The 19,814-nt window shown below is 37.2% G+C and overlaps 1 protein-coding gene across 1 annotated transcript in view; it reads right to left on the bottom strand.

Moving 5' to 3' along the window:
- Window positions 1–3,067: 3,067 nt before the first annotated feature.
- The window catches only part of XPR1 (xenotropic and polytropic retrovirus receptor 1), a 221,256-nt gene continuing 204,509 nt past the window's right edge, over window positions 3,068–19,814 (bottom strand). The window contains exons 13-15 of the mRNA XM_081823199.1: window positions 17,688–17,827; window positions 12,094–12,315; window positions 3,068–8,946 (exon numbers count right to left, since the gene is read on the bottom strand). Of these exons, the coding sequence (XP_081679325.1) occupies window positions 8,886–8,946; window positions 12,094–12,315; window positions 17,688–17,827 (423 nt within the window). The 3' untranslated portion in view covers window positions 3,068–8,885. The remainder of the gene's footprint in view (window positions 8,947–12,093; window positions 12,316–17,687; window positions 17,828–19,814) is intronic.

The raw sequence follows: 19,814 nt of genomic DNA on the forward strand, positions 1-19,814 counted from the left end.
CCAGGGCCTACTAGCAGGTTAGGAGTTGTTTTCCAAAGGCATACAATTCTTCAGTGCAGATGGCATGGCCTTGCTGCAGAGCCCTGGGGGCTTGCATTGTGATTTTCTCTCACTGGAGCTTGCCACAAACTCCATGTGGTGTCCTTCCTCACCACCGTACCTCTAATCCCATGAGGTCTGTCAGAGCATATGGATCTGGATTGTCTGCATGGTAGCCTGAGCTGGCTGCAGAGGTCTTTTCTGCTCTGGGACTCAAAGTTGGCTGCCTTCTATGTCACAAGATGCATGAGTCAGAATAGTTTCTCTAGGTATTGAATATGCTGACTCAAGAACTTGAAGAGGTTTACCAGGCATGTTTCCTTCTTCATAGTGAGGTACAAGGTGCAATAATTTGTCTTTTGTTTTGCAGATGTCCTCGTTACTGGACCTGATTCCTGGCCTTCTGAAAAGGTTAGAGTTGTGGTAGGCTCCTGAATTATTGCAGGGGTTAGTGCCGACCCTCTGGAACACACGTCTTATAAAGGTCTCCAGCAAGCTAGCCACCTCTTGCTCATCTGACCCTATCAATATAATATCATTGATGAAATAAAGGTGTTATTCTGTGGATGTCCAACTGGTACAAATATTGAACTCAATATGGCCTTGCAGCAAAACTGTTAAGGTCTATTATTTCCATGGAAATGTGAATTGTTTCTGATCTTTTGTTTTGACTGAAAGAAAAAAGAATGCCTTCACCCAGTCAACGGCTGTAAACTATACACTTGAGGTGGTATTGATCCGGTCTAACGAAGATATCACACCGGCACCCTGCTTGCAACTGGGGTTATTATACTTGAGATTGTGATAGTTCAGTGACCCTTCCTACTCCATGTGGTTTCTTCAGGGACCAGACTGGTCAAACTAATAAGAATTGAGAGGAGGAGATGAATAGAATGTGGTAATACATCTCTATTATCTTCTCCCCACAATATGACTTTACATTTATTTATGCCTGGGTGGGGGGGAAGGTTAATTTGAGAGACTCGCACTTGGCCTTTTCCAGTATGATAGCTCTTATTTTGCAGACCAAGGATGCAAAGTGGGGTTGGGCCAACTGCCAAACAGGTCATTCCAGTTATATATTAGCAGACTGAGTAACTGACCACTGAGTGGGTCCATGGGAGCTGAGGATCTCTGTAAACTGGACATTGGTCAGGACTACATTTGTTATCTGGCCCCCATAGGACCCACTCTAACATGGGGGCCATGATAATTCAGGTCTTGGGCCATCAGTGACAACTCATGCCCTATGTTCAACCATCCTCAAATATCTGGGTATTCCCTTTACCCTAATGTGTAGTTTCCTAATCATTATTGTGTATACTTGCCATGATATTGCAGTGTTTTCCCTCCTGTGGACCCAGCCATCTCTTCTGTCAGCAGTTCTGGGTCTGAAAACTGGTGCGGTCAGCTTCAGAAATTGGGCAAGGGATTGTGACTTTTTATTAGGGCAACGGCCTCAGCTTTGAAATTGTCCATCATTGATTTCTGCTAGCATAAGCTCAGTAGTACAAGCTGGGTAACTGCCCATTTATTTTGTCTCTAGGGACTCTGTTGTCGGAATTATTCTCGTAACTCTCTGTGGTTCTGACCCTCTCAGCTGCCACTGTGACCTTGCAGTCAGGAGAGTGATTGTGACTTCCTGGCTTTGGGTGGTTTTATGTCGCCACCTGGCTCTGTTGTTTCAGAGTCCTATCATCCCCGTTGCTATCAGCCAACATTGTTCTGTAGTGATGTCTTTATAGAAGAGTCATCTTTGAATTTTTAGTGATGGTAGTGCACCTCTGAACAGTGTATGCTTCAGGACCTTTGTCCATGGTGTGTCCTCTTGGCCTTCCAGCCACAGTATATCCACCATGCCCGCTTCCCTGAGACTTTTAGCTCCACCCTTCACTGTCTGCCAAGGCAATTCTGGAATTTTAACTCTGCTCAACATTGGCCATCCATCACTTTTTCCATGTTTCTAGGAGCCATGCTAGTAACAAGTTTGCACCAACTCCTGGAATCTTTGCTAGAGAATTAAATTCTGTATCTTGCAGAGCACTTGCAAGTCAAAAATTCTTCTCTACTCGATCTTATATTCTGGCTCCTTTCTTCATTCTTAGGATCTCCTCCAACTCCTATCAGTACCTGTATACTATCTTATGGTTCTTTTAGTGTATAGTCCCTATCTTCCCTTAGCTGGCCCAGCATGTCCCCAGCTGAGTTATGAGGATCCTGAGTGGTGCCATGTGTTGTCTTGCACAAGAGAAGCATCTTTAATATTTCCCATTTTAGAGTAGGGATGGGGAGTGCTAGTGAGGATTATGGGGAAATAGGTCTATAGACTCAGACTTTGCCCAGGGGCTTGTGGAGTTAAAATCTTTCGCGGGGAGGGGATCCAACTAGATGTTGCATCTGATGTGTACGATTTTCCCAATGAGGACCCTGACCTTGCATAACAGACCTGCCTTGGTTGTCTGTCTTTGAAATTCTGCTACTCTATTTAAAGTCCTGATTGGTCTTCATTTTCTCTTCTTTCCCATTGTCTCCTACTGTAGGAAATGAGAATACTGTATGCAACTAAAGAGGCCCTCTGTTTCCATATCTGGCTTTCAGTTGCCTGATACTTGCCCTCAGCTGTTCATTATCCTTCTGTAGGCATCAGTGACACTTAGAAAAGCCATCCAATCTCATCATCCTATAGCTACTGTCCCCTCTCTACATGGATATGTAGTGATAACAGGAGTCCAGCTCTCCAAAACACAACTAAACATACTATTCACATAATACTTACGATTCTGTGTGAGTAGAAAAAAATGAGCTGTTGTATCAATCCTTTAGATGCCTAATACTACCTAAAGACAAAAGGCCATTTAAGATTATTTTTTAATTTAGTGAGTTAGAAAATGTTTCATCCTTGAAATATGTTTGCCCTAAACTCCTATATACGTTAGTCTTAAGAATCATGTTCAGGAATCCAAGAAACCCAGAGAGAAAAACACGCAATCACACGAGCCATTCGCCAATGACAAAGGAGTCAGCAAACTGTTGGAAAACAGAGCTTGTAATAATGAAAAAAGGACAGAGTTTGTAATCAATCACTTATTTTCTTTTAAAAACACATAACCACATTAACTTTTTGCTTTATACAACCATCTAGAAACTATAAAACAGTACCACATTGTGCATTTAACCTACTTATCAAGAAGGGAACTCCACACATTGTAAGAATTCTACCCATATAAGAAGGAAAAAGGAGACAGCTAATAGCATAGTCACAGATACAACATGAGTCCAAGCAAGCATCAATTCTTTGACGTCACCTTTTCCATTTACCAGAGTGGAGAGAGTAAGAAAGAAAGCAAGGGAGAAAAAAGAGGGAAAGAAGCACCCACAGAGGACTAATCACATTCCATAGTTACTTTTGACAACTATAGCTCAGGGTTTCATAGAATAGTATCATTTGACCAACACAATGTGGTAGGGGGTGAAGGAAACATGAGTAGAGGGAGACGGTTTGAAAAGACAGATACATTTTACACCCTATTCCCCTCCTAAATAGTCTTCATTGATACAAGCTTCTGTGCTAATCCAGAATATAGCAAGAAATTAATCTTAATGTGATAAAGCTTCAATTATGCTCTTTTTGCAAATGTGAGTGGCTCACAATTTTACTTTACACTTCAAAAGAATAACAATGTCATGATCAATTACAGGATTCTTTCAGGATTCCCCACAATCTTTCTCCCTATTCCCACCATGCTGGTGTTACAGGACAATCAGGGAAGTCTGGGTAGGAACATCAGGAAGTTTGGTTAGTGAGATGGAATCCTTGCTCTTTCTTATAAATCCACACCTTTCTGGTAGTTAAGTCTTCTCTCTGATTTGTGGTGGCATAGAAGAACTAAGGTAATATGGTGGAAGTAGAGTCAAGTAACTGGTTTTGAAGGTATACAAGATGAGACTGTAATTAGCAGACACACTGAATCCAAGGCAAACAACTGGTTATTTGATTGTCCTCCTCAGGTTGATGGCACCATAAAAAAACTGAAGGTGGCTTTGATATACTAATTAAAATAAACCAAAGTTCTGCTACAAGGAAACGTATTTTAGATGAAAATTAGTATAATGATTCTTTTCACTTCAGTTTTGTCCCTCTCACTTCCTCTTCCACTGTAAGTAAGCAAATACATTCTGGAAGGTTGTTTTTAAGGGGTAACTCAATATCAGAGTTTTGTCAATTTCATACACGAAAGGCCATTATTAAGTGTACCAGTCAGGAGGCTCATCTCCATTCCCAAACTTCTCATATTGCTTAAATTAAGCTCTTTCCAATCTAATGAGATGATTTTACTTTTTCATGTGTGGTTAGTAGAATGTGGTTTAATGCTGGTTAAATCACTGGTCTGTAGCACTGACCATTACAAATTTCTTCCGCTCTAATATAATCAATTCTATCCCACATGTGCTCTGACACTGTACGGATTGAAAATGTAATGCAGAAAGTTAGCTTTTAAGATTTACTATCAAGACTGATATTTGAAATGTAGAAATGTTTTTAAGTATTTGTAAAATCTCATTTTAACTCTCCTAATCATCATAAGCAAGAAATAAAAATAAAATTTATGCATCATAAAATGAACAAGGCTGATAAATCTGACTTATTCTTCTTCACCTTTTTCTGAAGTCTACCGTAACTTGTATTGTCTTAACCTAGTGACTAGATCTTATATGTAATGATCCTGGCTTATTTATTAGATCTGAGAAAAGTGTGGCAATTTTGTAGTTGAAAAAGCCATAGATTCAACATGATTTTTTTTTTTAAATCTGAGAAGGAATCTTAATTTAAAAAATTTAAATATGTTATATAACAAGAAGTACTTATTTTCTGAGACAGGCAAATTTCATGCAAATTAAGGAGAACTGTATTCTGAAATTTGTTTACCAAACAGTGCAATCACTTCAAAGAATTTTAAGTTTTTGAATAAAATAATGCCATGGATAAGGTTATTTTCTAAATTAGTTTCCTTAAGTTAAGAAGTTTTCCTAGTCATTGCTTAGGAAATTGCATTTGGGCATTATTTCCTGAATAATGCAAAATAATGGAAGAAAAAAATGATGGGAAAATAAAGGCAGGTCTCTACCAACAACATAACCACTAAAGGAGAGGCAGCGAGGCATGACCAATGCCACTGATTTCACACTTTTTAACTGCCCTGCTTCTTGCTGCCACAATCCAACACCTTCCCGCTCTTCTCTGCTATCTCCACAATCATTTTATTTTTCTTTACCTAAATGTCTGTTCATCTGATGCCTGTACAACTCAGTAATAGGTTACTTGTTTTTTATTCTTAACTTGCCTTAGTTCACCTCTTAAAGGATGAACTGCTTTCTGTAGTTATCATGAATGTACTTTGGTCAAAACATGGTGGAAGGATACCATAGATCAACAACTTACTTCTAGTAAAATCTATTAAAATCTTAAAACTCTCCATGTTGAAAATTTTGGGGAGTTGCAGATCCTGGGGGCCAGGCCCCATTTTCCTTCTTTAAGGGTCCATATAGGTTACTGTTACTGACTGGCCTTCTCTCACATCATTGCTTCTGACTCTGAAGTTAAGCAGCTTTCTTAAGGAGAAAAATGAGAGACACTGGAAAAGAAAGTTGTATATGGGTTTTCAACTTCTTTCCAATCTTAAAAATTACCAATATAACCTAATTAATGACTTAAATTTGATCATTCTATTGTCTCTCTATATGGTATGAACTCATCAAGGATTCCATTTTAATTGCATAGGCAGCTGTAAGTAGAGGTGCATATTTGTGAGTAGAAAATAAGCCACTTTTCTTTGTCTTCTGATTTCTCTACACACCAATGACTTTATTCTTTCATTTAATACTTCCTTTTTATTCCTTTGGTGGGTATTTAAAGTGATGATATAAACTGATTCTCAAATAAAACTAGAATTTCTCAACTTAAAATCAGATAAAGTTTTACCTTTGGTTAGATTGCTGCTTCTTTAAAATGACTCTGATATTAATTTCCTAAGAGTTCTGAGAGTTTCAGTATACAGATATCTCCAATAAAATATTAGGTAGGACACAGCATTGGCAACTGCTAGAGCATTTAAAACTTAGATGAGAAAAATGCACATTGCCTTTTTTTCAAGGAAGAAAATTTAAATGTTTACTCTGTCTCCCAAACTGCTTTTGATGAGGAAAAATCCTCTTTTCTCTTTACAGCTTTACCAGGCACATAAAGCTGTGTATTTAAATACTTATTTGAGCATCTGTCATGGTAAGCTGAAAGTTACATAAGTCTTATCATTCTTAAATAGACTATGCCAACAGGACAAACACATCAGAAAAGGAACAAATTCTAACACTGTATTATCTATGAAAAAATAATACTGATTAGGGCCTAGAATCGTAACAGTTGAAGAAAAATCAAATTGGCCATAGGATACACTGAAAGAAAAACAGTGGGAAGTTCAAATACTAGAAGTCAACTATAAGATTTTATGTGTGTCATTATATAGTGTTACTAATAGAAAATGAAGCTGACAATTCAAATTGCTCTGGATACACATTAGTACCACCAGTTTTATTTGTACAAGAAATGACTGGTCCACTGGACTTATCCACCTCAGTAATAATTACTGTTATTTCTTGACAGACCAGTGATATTTCCCCCATAGTTTTAAAGTACAAAAACAAAATAGTTAGAAAAAAAATCCCAAGTATAAGTAATGCAACCTTTAATCTATTAAGGGTCACTAAATTGTTACCACTGATTATTATAAATTATTTAATTTATTTAAACTAAAAAAAAGTAATTAAACTTTTCCTCTTCAGTTTTGGGCCAAGGAACATGCTTGGCAAAACATAAAAAAACAACAAAAGCCAAAAATTTGTATGATTTTTCAGAAAAAAATCTCAATTTGGAAAGGGAAAAAAACTTTGGAAGCTTGTCAGAATAAAAATGGAATAAACTCCTTGAAAAATGAACTATTTGTCAGTTAATTGATAGAATTTTGGTAGTAACAGTAACTTTACAGGTATGAGTGAAGACTTGCAATACAAGGCAGAAGAGCTGCTGACCAAAGGGGTATTATAAGGGGCAGTAGCCATATATTTTCAAGGCTAAGTTAAGTGATAATAATAGCTGCCCTTCCACTCATTTGTCTCTTTGCCTAAGATTAAGCTGAAAATGACAGAAGTGATTTACTTTCATGAATCCACTGATGTTGATGTTAGAATCTTCATCTGGATCTGGGGGGATGGGAGGATTAAAACATACTTCACTTTTTCCTGGTATTATATTAATTTTGCTAGATAATGAAATGCTCAATTTAATGCCAACTACATTCAAGGAAGCAAAATCCTTTAAGGTTTTGGGGCTTATATGGATGACTTAGGAACGTAGGAAAGAAATTAGACCAAGTAAAAATGGGCATTGTGCATAGACCATGAAAGTCTGAAATGTCTATAAGAAATATACCTTTTGTTTATGACCAAGTTTAGACCGAAAAAAATCTTAAAAGGTTTTCTGTCATAGGAGGGCATGAAATCCAATGTTCATCCTTTAAAACTGCTGGGAGAAATGGCTGCCAAGGTCTGTTTTATTCATGTAATGTGACAGAAGAAGGATAGTTTGTTCTTTGCTCTCACAAATATGGTTTCCCCAAGACAGACTTTTAATTTGATCAAATTCTGGCTAAAGCAAGTGACTTCAAAAGGAAAACTATCCAATAGGGTATAGGGAGTTTCTGAAATAGCTTTATCTTCTCCTTCAGAGTCAGTAAAGGTTATACTTCAATTACCCTAAATAATGAAGCTCAATAAGGCATAACTTCAGTTGTTATGGTTGGGAGTATGGGCAAATATATTCCACATTTTTGTTCCTTGAAAAAGAAAAAAAAAAGCATCTGGCCCTTAAGAAATTTCAGCCGGTTATGTGGAAGTATACAGATGCTTTGTTATGAAAGACATGCTCAGGATTGTAAAGCAGCAGCAACTTAAAAAATCAGTAATAAAACTTTGGCTTAAAAATTAAAAAAAAAAAAGAAAAGAAAAGAAAGAAAAGAAAAAGTCAAACTGGTGCAAGTTGTCTCATGAAAGAGGTACTGTGGACTAACCCTCAAATGCTGTCCGACATTAGCTTCCCGTCTTCTTTCCCTGTTACCACCTTCACTGCACAGGAGTTATAGCATTCTTTTATGGTTAAGTTTCATAAATAATGAGAAAACTATATGCAACAAATACATCATATTTCCCACCCACCCAGCAACCCTCCCCAAAATAAGAAAAGTTACATCAAATTAAAAAGTAGCTTCGTGAATGAAGGTACTGCTCAAAGTTGCACTTTCCCTGCAAGTGCGGCCAGTGCTTTTGCGCTGGGTATGAAGGAAAGGAAAAAATCTCCACATAAACTGACAAAAAATTTAAAAATCAATGTCCGGTTTCAACCAGTCAAAACCGGGCCCAGCGGAATCCGAGGTATCTCGGTACCGTCCCATCAGAGGGTCCTTGCAATGCCTGTTCTTCATCCTGATAGGTATCTGTGTCCTTGTGATTGTAAACAATCCATAAGATACTATGTTTTTGTTCCTTAAAATGTCCTCTGATTGGCAAAATGAAGTAAATATTTGTTTTAAAAATAGAAAATGAAAATTAAACCAGAAGAAAAGAAAAGAAACACAGTGAGCTTGTTTGGAGTCCATAGGATCCGATCTGGAAGAGCTCGGAAAATGTGTTATGTGTCTTCTCCTGTTTTCGGCTGGAAAGGTACTAGAGGTTGCGTTGGTCGAGGAAAGAATTGTAGAGTAGGAAAACCAAAGATGTTAATCTAGACTTCAGAGGATTCAAGTGTTAGCTTCATCATCTGTGTCTTCTATCAATACCTTAGTGTCACGAGCCTTGGATCTAGTGGAATAAGGGGGAAAAAAAGCACTGAGTCCATTATTAAAATACAAACATGTTCACGGTATTAGGTACATTTCCCATCTTATCACCATTAAAAGTACATCGTAAATGGTCATTATATACTGCACCCGATGGACGATTCCCGGAGTTTCATACTCAATTTTGGGTATTATTAGAAAAACATTAAGAAACTAGACTGCAACCAGAGGAAGGTAATAAGAAAAATCAGCCATAAAACATAATGAAATCTTGCCATTTGCAACAACATGAATGGACTTAGAGAGTATAATGCTAAGTGAAATAAGTCAGAGAAAGACAAATACCATATGATTTCACTCACATGTCGAATTTAAGAAACAAAACAAGTGAACAAACCAAGGGAAAAAAAAAAAAAGAGACAAACAAAAAAACCAGACTCTTACATGCAGAGAACAAACTGCTGATTGCCAGAGGGGACGTGGGTGGGAGGATGGGGGGAAATAAGAGTACACTTATTGTGATGAATGCTGAGTAATACATAGAAATGTTGAATCATATTGTATACCTGAAACTAATAAAACACTGCATGTTAATTTACTTGAGTAAAAAAAGAAGATCTGAGTTTTGAGTACTGACTTTGTATGATGTACCTTTTTTTTCTTTTTAAAGATTTTATTTATTTATTCATTAGAGACAGAGAGAGAGAGGCAGAGGGAGAAGCAGGCTCCCAAGGAGCAGGGAGCCCGATGCGGGACTCGATCCCAGGACCCTGAGATCATGACCTGAGCCAAAGGCAGACGCTTAACCATCTGAGCCACCCAGGCGCCCTGATGTACCTTTTTGAGTGTTAATCTTCATCTCTATAAAGCAGGAATAATAATACCCATTTCACATAATAGTACTCCTACTTCATGGAGACAGTGTCAATATCAAGTGAGAAAATGGATGCAAAAAGCATCAGTAAAGGAATTATGATGAGCATTGATAGAAATACTGCCGTTTGAGGTACACATGGAACTAGGTGAGTAAACCAGGAGAAGATAAGACCTAAGGAGAGGCATGACAGTGGTCTTCAAAAAGTTGACAGGGTATGATGTAGAAGAGGAAGGAGACTAAGTTATGAGAGCCCAGCTAGGATCAACTGGTAAAAGTTACAGTGAAGCCTATTTCAGCCTAACATAAGCTATCCACCACGATAACCATCCAACAATAAAACTAGGTGCCCCATCTAGTTATAAACTTCATTATCACTGACAACTGTCAGTTAGCATAAGATGAACTAATCAGTAGAAGAGATTCCTGTACTAGATGAAAAATGGGATTTGATAATGTTAAAATAATCTGCAATTCATAAGCCCTATGAGGTACAAGTGGTACTTCGTGAAGTAGGTATCATTATTCCCCCTTGACAGAGGTAGAAACCGACATTCAAAAAGGTAAAGGATGTGCTAAAGGCTGCAGGAGTCCCAAAGTCAGTACTCAAATTCAGAACTTCTTATTTTAGATTTCCTGCTCTCTCCATTGCACATAACCTGTTCCATTGTTCTAAACACCTTCCTCTGGTTGCAATCTAGTATCTCAGTGTTTTTCCACTTAACACCTGAAACTGAACATAATAATCTAGTTCCAAAGAGCTTCCCTGGTTCTGAAGCTGAAATAGTATATGTTTAGATTGCCCTCTGCTGGTGACTAACAAGGATAAGACATTCACATTTAGTAGCTCAATGAGACCTCCGGTCCTCCAGTCCTTTGTGGCACTTACCTTGCTGACCCCACCATCCCTCGCACCCCCCTCCTCCTGCTTCTTCAAACTCTGCTTCCTTACTACAACAGTCTCATGCTTGTTTTGATGTTCTTGCCAATGACCTCCCTGGCCATTCCTTTCCTGCTCCTTTTGTTTATTCTTTTTCTCTTGCCTGTGTTTCCTCAGGCTTAGCTCCCTGCTTTTCTTTTCTCTACCTTGTCCTCTTCAGAGAACTTCCAAATTCTATTTGAAGCTTGGGCAATTTCTACTCTGCTCTCCTATATCTATGGGTTACTATTACCACCTCCTATTTTTTACTTCCTTTACCATCTCCTTACATTATTTTTAGTCCTATTGTAAAGCATCCTAACCCAAGTCCTTGATGTCTGATATTTCAGAATACTGTGGTGGCCTTCCAGTTGGTCTTCTGGCCTTCAGTGTTCCATTTCCGAAAGTATCTTGCACAGTGCCATTAAAACTTATGAAAATACTACTTTCATGTCATTCTTCCATGAAAAACATTCTCCGAAAAAAAAAAAAGAAAAACATTCTTTGAATCCTTCCTGCCTGTATGTATGATCAAGCTTGTATTTTCCAGCCTTTTACAATCATACTTCATCCATTCAGCTAAATTTTTTTTTACTATAGTTCTAGTCACATGGCTTTCCTTCTACCCCTATGTCTTTACTGTGCCTCTGTCCTAGTCAAGCACTCTCTTATCCTTTAGACAACTGCCCATGCTCAACTTAAGTCTTCCCCGTCATTCCAATCCACTGTGAATACTGTCTCTAAGTTCCAAATGCAGCCACAATATATTCTACACTTATTGTTCCTTTTAGGATCACACAAAGTTAATGACTTATAAAAATACTGTTGTGGCTACTTCAGTAAAAAAATAAAAATAATAACTTATATTTATATAAGCTATTTATACATAAGAACTCTTTCTGTGAGGAAACTGGTCTAAATCCCATGTCATAACCACTCTATAAGCAGGGATCATATTAATTCCAATTTTCAGATGAAGGGCAATACAGAGAAATTAGGTAATTTGGTCAAGGTTACATAGAGGCCAAGTGGCAGAGCCAGGATTCCTAAAGTTTATAACTTGAAAATTATTTGTATACAAAACATACTGAAGTGTCAAGTAAATTATTCTCCAACAAATTTTCCCCAGTGTACTTTTAATGTCAAATTTGTAGCTTTAATGCATTAATTAATGTATAAATGACATTTTACTCTATGTGTTCAGACATTCTATAGGTTGGATTATATGAAATTGCTGCTATTGCTTTCTTGTAGGTGAAAAATGGCTGAATGCCAGCAATTTCATGTGGGTCAACCTCATACCATCTTAGTTTAAATGTTAGCCAGGGCCAAAACCTGAAGGAAATTCGTCTCTGAGAAGCAGAAGGCATACATACTGAGAAGCGAGGCGAGGCCGGCGCAGGGATATGCTCTGGCTGTACTTCCATGGCCGGTTCTTCTGGCGGTTTCGTACCCCATCATCCTGGTCCATCATCTGTTCTAGGAGCGTCTGATCATCCGCATTCAGAGGGGCCACAGAGATGTCCCGCACGGCACGGAATTCACCACAGTTATTCAGATGCTCATTCTCCAGGCGGAAGAAGTTCCACACAAATCGCCTTAGCAAAATGGGGTAAGTAGGCAAATTATTTATAAAATCTGAACTTACTATTGTAACCTGTAACCCTCCCTGTATATCAAGTTTCCACTCATGAAATAAAAACAAGGAATGAAGGGTTAGAATATTAAAACAGGAAAAGATGTGTGGTGGTGGGTGGGGAGAGAACCAGAATGGCCTAGGCAAAGGGGGAAATTCCCGTGGCTAGATGGGTATGTGTCTGCAGTTCAAGGGAGAGTCCAGGGCTGGAGAACTGCACAAGCCATGGGATTAGGAAGAATATAAGTGGAGGCAAGAAGTGGGCATAGGATTAAGCCCTGGAACAGTCCAACATTTACAATTTGGGAAGAGGAAGAACCAGTAAAGGAGTTGAGAAGGAACAGCTAGGAAGATGTAAGGGTATAGCTTCTGAGAAATGAAGTGAAAAAAGGGCTTTGCTGAGAGGTAAAGTAAGGTAGGTACAGAGAACTGACTGCTGGATTTAGCAAAACAGAGAGGCAGTATGATACAAGAATACAGATTCTGAAAGACTGTCTAGATTCAAATCATGACTCCACCATTTACTAGGCATAACGACCTTGGATTAGTTACTTAACCTATGCTTCAGTGTCATTAGCAAAATGGGACAGTAACAGTATCTACCTCATAAGACTGTTATGAGGATTCCTAAGTTAATACATGTAAAGTGTTTAGAATGGTGCCAGGCACACAGTGGGCAATACATGAATGTTTGCTGCTATTACTGTTATTATTACTGTTGTTATTGTAGATTATTAACAAAAGCAATTGAGTTTGAGTATTGGGAAAAAAGATTTGAGTTGAATTAAAGGAAGAATGGGGAGGAGTGAGACAGTGGAGATACCAAGTACAGACATCTTTTGAAGAATTCTGCTGTAAAGGAGACAGAAATGGGCAAGAGTTGGAGGAAGAAAGTAGATTCAAAGGAGGCTTTTTGCTTTTGTTTTTCATGGGTGATAGAACACCTGCTTCTACTATTAAGCAAATAATTTTTAAAGGAGAAATGAAATAATCAAGAATTTAAAAAGTGAGTTTTTTTTCTTTACTAGAAAAAAATTTTTTTTTTAAATTCATAAAGCAGCATCATATGTGGAAGAGAAAGAACTGGGAGGGCCGTAGGTCTTGTAGTGATGGAGAGTCTCAGGTCCTAGACCTAGACATCTGGGAAAGTGAAGACGAAGAGGGCTGACACATGATTGGGAAAGAGCACTAACAGCAACAAGTACACTGTTTCCAGATTCAACCTTTATCTTTCAGGTTTATCTTAATGTTTCTGGGTTTCATCTTATTCTATCAGACTTTGTGATAGATGTGCCCATCCTGACTCAGAGGAATGCTATAAACATGTCTGAAAATATCTTTATTTCATTTTCATTTGTGAAAGATATTTTCCATGGAGAAGGAGTTCTAGGTAGACCATTATTTTCTTTCAGCACTCTGAAAATATCATTTTAATGACTTCTGATTTTCATTGTTACTGTTGAGAAGTCAGCAGTCAACCTAACTCACTTCTTTGATGATAATCCTTTTTTTAGGCTGCTTTCTTTAAAATAAGCATTTAAATTAAAGTATTACATAGATATACAAAATTGTGCAAATCATTAAGTGGGCAACTTATTATAAAGTGATCACACTGTGTAATTACCACTCAGAAATAAAAAATATAATATTATCACACACCCAAAGCTGCCTTTATGGCGCCCTCCTGTGTTCTAGAGTGGTTATTGATTACCTTTCATATTTAGTTCCCCAATCCACCTGGAACTGATTTTGTATACTGTATACAGTATACAATAAGAGTCAAGATTCATTTCCCATTGTCATAAATCAGGTAGTGTCAATGTATGTGTGAATCTGTTTCTGGACTCCTTATTCTGTTCCAGTGGACTATTTGTCTATTCTTTCACTAATATCAGACACTGTCTTAATTACTGTAGCTATATAGTAAGTCTTGATATTGCAGAGTATGAGTCCTTTAACTTTTTTCTTTCCAGCATAGTCTTGGCTGTTCTATCCTTTTTTTTTTTTTTTTTTAAGATTTTATTCATTTATTTTTAGAGAGAGAGCAAGCGAGCGGGGGAGGGGGGGACAGAGGGAGAGAAAAACCCAAGCAGACTCCACACTGAGCATAAAGCCCAAGGCGGGGCTCGATCTCACAATCATAAGATCAGACCTGAGCCAAACCAAGAGTTGGACGCTCAATTGACTGTGCCACCCAGGCACCCCTAGTCTTAGCTATTCTTCGTCCTATTTCCATATGAATTATAGAACTGGCTTGTCAATTTTTGTACACATAATCATTCATTAAATTTATTCCTAGGTATATGATATATTCTGATGCTATTCAAAATGGTGTGGTTTTTAAAATTTCATTTTCTAGTTATTTGGGATTGTTTTTTAGAACACTAAATTTTTATTTATATTGACCTTGTATTCAAGGACACAGCTACAATTAAAATAACAGCTTATTTGTAAATTCTTTTGAATTTTCTGCATATGCAATCATGTCATGGATGAATAGTTTTATTTTTTTCCTTTCTAATTCTTTTTTTTCAAAAAAGATTTATTTATTTGAAAGAGCATGCATGCAAGGAAGCTGGGGGGAGGGGCAGAAGGAGAGGGAGAAAGAATTTCAAGCAGATTGTGAGTGGAGTCCAGTGCAGGGCTTGATCTCACGACTCTGAGATCACAACCTGAACTCAAACCAAGAGCTGGACGCTTAGCAGACTGTGCCACCCAGGTGCTCCTCCTTTCTCATTCTTACACTGTCTCCTCCCCACCCTCCACTACACTACCTATACTTGCAGTATGATGTTAAAACGAAGTGACAACATGCATAATAATCTCATTCCTGATCTCAAGGGAGAGCTTACAGTGTTTTACCATTAAATATGATCTTATTTATGTTTTTTGTAGATAATCTTTGAATTATTCATGAACATGTACTGACTTTTTCTCAATGGTATTTTCTACACACATGAAGGATGTTCTCCCTTTATTCTATTAATGTGGTGAGTTAACACAGATTAATTTTTAAATGTTAAATGATTTTGAATATTAAATCTCACATTCCTAGAATGAAACTAACTTGGTTGTGATGTATTATGCTTTTTATATGTTATTGGATTCATTAGCTAATATTTTCTTCAGAAGTTTTGCATTACTCTACGTGAGATAGACTGGTTGGTCTTTCCTGGAATGTCCTTGTAGGTTTAGATATCAAAGCCACGCTGGTTGCACAAAATAAACTGGGAAGTGTTCCTTTTATTGCCTCTTTCCTCTGGAAGAGTTTTATGTACAACTGATATTTCCTCCTCATATATTTGGAGGAATTCCCTGGACCTACAGTTTTCCTTGTGAGAAGGATTTTTTTAAAAAGATTTATTTATTTGAGAGAGAGAGAAAGATCGTGTGTGCATGCACATGGGGGGGGGGCAGAGGGAGAGGGAATGACTCTCAAGCAGACTCCCTGCTGAGCACAGAGCTGATGTGGGCCCCATCCCATGATCCTGAGATTATGACCCTGAGCCGAAATCAAGTTGGATGCTTAACTTACTGAGCCACCCAGGCACCCCCCTTGTGAGAAGGATTTAAATATGAATATGATTTCTTTAATAGATCTAAACCTATCAGATTTTATATTTCTTTATTGTTTTATTTTTTTATTTAAATTCAATTAATTAACATATAGTGTATTATCAGATTCAGAGGTAGAGTTCAGTGATTCGCCAGTCTTATATAATACCCAGTGCTCATTACATCACGTGCCCTCCTTAATGTCCATCTCTTTATTGGTTTTAATAAACAGTGCTTTTCAAGGAATTTGTCCATTCCATCTAAATTTTTTACTTTATTGGCATAAAGTTGCTCATAATAATCATCTTACTCTTTTTTTTTTTTTTTTTTAAGAGAAGGGGAGCGGGGAAGGGGTAGAGAGTGAGGGAGACAGAGAGAATCTTAAACAAGCTCCATGACCAGCATGGAGCCAGACACAGGGCTCGATCTCACAACCCTAAGATCATGACCAGAGCTGAAATCAAGAGTCAGACACTTAACTGACTGAGCCACCCAGGCACCCCTCATCTTACTCTTTTAAAAAAATATCTTGAGGATTTTTGTTATTTGTAATTTGTGCATTTTTTCCTTTTTTGCTCCATCAGTCACACTTAGACATTTTACCAATTTTATTCATCTTTTTAAAGAACTTTGGCCTAATTTTCTCTACTTTATATTTTCTATTCCATTAATCTCTGTTCTTTGTATTTCCTTCTTTCTACTTTCGTTTGGGTTTGATTTGCTGTTTTAAAATTTTCTTGAAGCTGTTTATTTTTCCAATGTACACATTTAAAGCTACATATTGCCCTCTTGGCATGGCTTTAACTTGCATTTTGTTCTGTCACATTATCAGTTTCATTATGCTCAAAATATTTTAAAATTTCCATTACAATTTCAACTTTGACCCATGGTTTATTTAGACATGTATTGCTTGATTTCTAAACATTTGGGGATTCTCAGTTATCTTTTTGTGATTTTAATCCTATGAAATTTGTTGAAACTTACTTTATGGTGCAGCACGTGGTTAATTTTGGTAAATGTTCTACATGCAAGTAAAAGAATGTGTATTTACTTGTTGAATGCAGTGCTCTGTATAGGTCAATTAGGTCAAGTTGGTTAATGGGACTATTTGTTTATTACTGAGAAAAGTATGTTATAATCTTCCTCTAAAATTGTAAATTTATCTACTACTTTTTAGCAACATCAGCTTTTGTTTTACATATTTTCAAGCTATGTTATTAGGTCAAACAAATTTGAACTTGTTATCACAACTGAATCTCAAAAGTCTCTAGGTTTAGCAAATTTCTTTAAAGCAAAATTAGCTTTAATGCTTCGCTTACCTTGGGGTATCTGCTTTTACTCAGATTTTAGGCTATCTTGTTAGATCACTGATGTCTTTAGGAAGATTTAAAAGACAATTCCTCTGGCATTTCCTTTGTTTCCAGTGAAAAAGCTGCCTGAATAACCCAGAATGTCAAATTGCAAATAATGATTCTCAAAAGATTTTTATTTTAATTTCTATTAAGACTTTTTACCTCCCAATTTCCATTCATGACCCTTCTAATGGAGCCCAATTCTAGAAAAAGCTTATAAGCCATCATTAGTAGTATTTTTAACTTTGTAAGAATTAACCTCTTAGACCTTCAAGGAGGATTTTCCAACTCTGATGCCATGAGAAGTTTGAGAAAAGTTGGGAAATTTAAGCCTTTCAAGTATAAGTTTTAATAAATTCTAACTTGTAAGTATTGGGTGTCTTCTAAGGGAAAAAAACTTTGATGGACTTTTTGGTAGTTTGCTTACCGGAAAACCTCAAGGGGAGCAAAGACAGTAGCAACGATGTCCCCAGAATGAGGCGACAATGTCATGGAGGTAATTGAGATTTGGACAGTCCAAGCAAAGCGCAGAATCACATCCTCTATGATGGCACAGTAGTAATAGGCCTAAGGAATAATAAGCAAATTGAGTGCACTTACCATTATGTTTCTCACAAATAAGCACATTTTTATCACAGCAACGAGACTCACATATGTCCCATCAACAAGCACAGGCTAAAGAGGAAAAATGGTTTTATTTTTATTTTCTATTTTAGAAAGATCTCATCAATTTAGTTTTTTTCTTAAATAGTGCAATATCAAAATGAAGTTTTATTGAATTTCATTAATCACTTAACAAATATATTTTATTCTCATACTGTATGCCAGGCTCTCTTCTAAACCCCAGAAATATAAACCAGATGAGATCCTTGATCTGATTGAGATTATATATTAATGTGTACATCATATGCTAATAAAGACTCAAGAGAAAAAAGATTAGCAGATTAATGAACTGTGTTATTTGCACTTTCATTCTCAAATTGCCTTACTCTGCATTTGAAGGAGTTTTAACTTGTTTTTTGAGGTCATTAAATAAAATGAAGCTTGGATATCACAAACATGGATTGAATTTAAGGAATGTTCTATTTTTACATGGGAAAGACAGCATTCAAATTCTTTCAGGTACTAGTACCCACTATTTTGGAGTCCAATTTTAGCTACAAAAAGTTTTATTTTATTTTTTTTATTTTTTTAAGATTTTTTATTTATTTGCGAGAGAGAGAATGAGAGAGAGCATGAGAGGGAGGAGGGTCAGAGGGAGAAGCAGACCCCCCTGCTGAGCAGGGAGCCCGATGTGGGACTTGATCCCGGGACTCCAGGATCATGACCTGAGCCGAAGGCAGTCGCCCAACCAACTGAGCCACCCAGGCGCCCTAGCTACACAAAAGTTTTAAGTACACAAACTGCCAATAGACTAGAACCGTAATCCATGGATTTGTTTGTTATTAATCTCTGGATAATCAGCTCTTTAAATATATGTATTTAAAGGCTGTGACATCTTATGGGAACTAGAATAGCCACGTATTTACAGCATCACATTTATGTTTTTTTTTCTTTTACAAAATTTAACAAAGGAATACTACTCATGTTAGAATGTTATTAACAAAAAAACAGCAGTCTCCTTGCTACCTTCTCTTCTCGTTCTCTAGAGACCAACAATTTCAGAATTTGTAGCTATCTCTCCTAGTATTTATCCTTCATATTTCTAAATACTGTGTGTATATTGCCATATCTTGATTAATCAACTGGAGAGGTTATCCACTGATTAGAATAAATTTATGAAGTTTTTTTTTTTTAAAGATTTTATTTATTTATTTGACAGAGAGAGACACAGTGAGAGAGGGAACACAAGCAGGGGGAATGGGAAAAGGAGAAGCAGGTTTCCTGCCGAGCAGGGAGCCCGATGCGGGGCTCGATCCCAGGACCCTGGGATCATGACCTGAGCCGAAGGCAGACGCTTAATGACTGAGCCACCCAGGCGCCCCAATTTTATGAAGATTTTAACATATTTACATACCTCCCTGTTCCTTCCCCCATCCATTCAATACAGCGATAATGCAGTTTTTGGATAAATCCACATCCAGTGAACTCATTATTAGGCCTCAGTGAAGAACTGCAATTTCATGTTACTTTAAAGGTCAGTCTTAAAATGATCCACAGTTGACTATGTGGGAGCTTGATGTTACCAAAAATGTGAAAGTCTTGGGAGGAATACACTTAACATGAGGTCAAGAGACAGAGAAAAATTAAGTTTTAAAATGGAGATAACAAAAATACTTCCTGGATCTGGATGTGGTGCTCAGCAATATGATCTGTTAATCCCTAAGAACTGATTTTAAGATTCATTTAACTGTGTTCTTAATTTTTAAATGAAGCTCCTCCACTGGACTCCACCAATAGCTCTTCTTTCTTTTTCAAGTAGAATGAATTTTATTCCAATATTTGTCTTTTTTTTTTTTTTTTTTTTAGATTTTATTTATTTTTTTGACAGAGAGAGACATAGCGAGAGCAGGAACACAAGCAGGGGGAGTGGGAGAGGGAGAAGCAGGCTTCC

The sequence above is a fragment of the Leptonychotes weddellii genome, chromosome 6, assembly GCF_054177405.1.
Source record: "Leptonychotes weddellii isolate Sample4059 chromosome 6, ASM5417740v2, whole genome shotgun sequence".
In the NCBI taxonomy this organism is placed as follows: domain Eukaryota; kingdom Metazoa; phylum Chordata; class Mammalia; order Carnivora; family Phocidae; genus Leptonychotes; species Leptonychotes weddellii.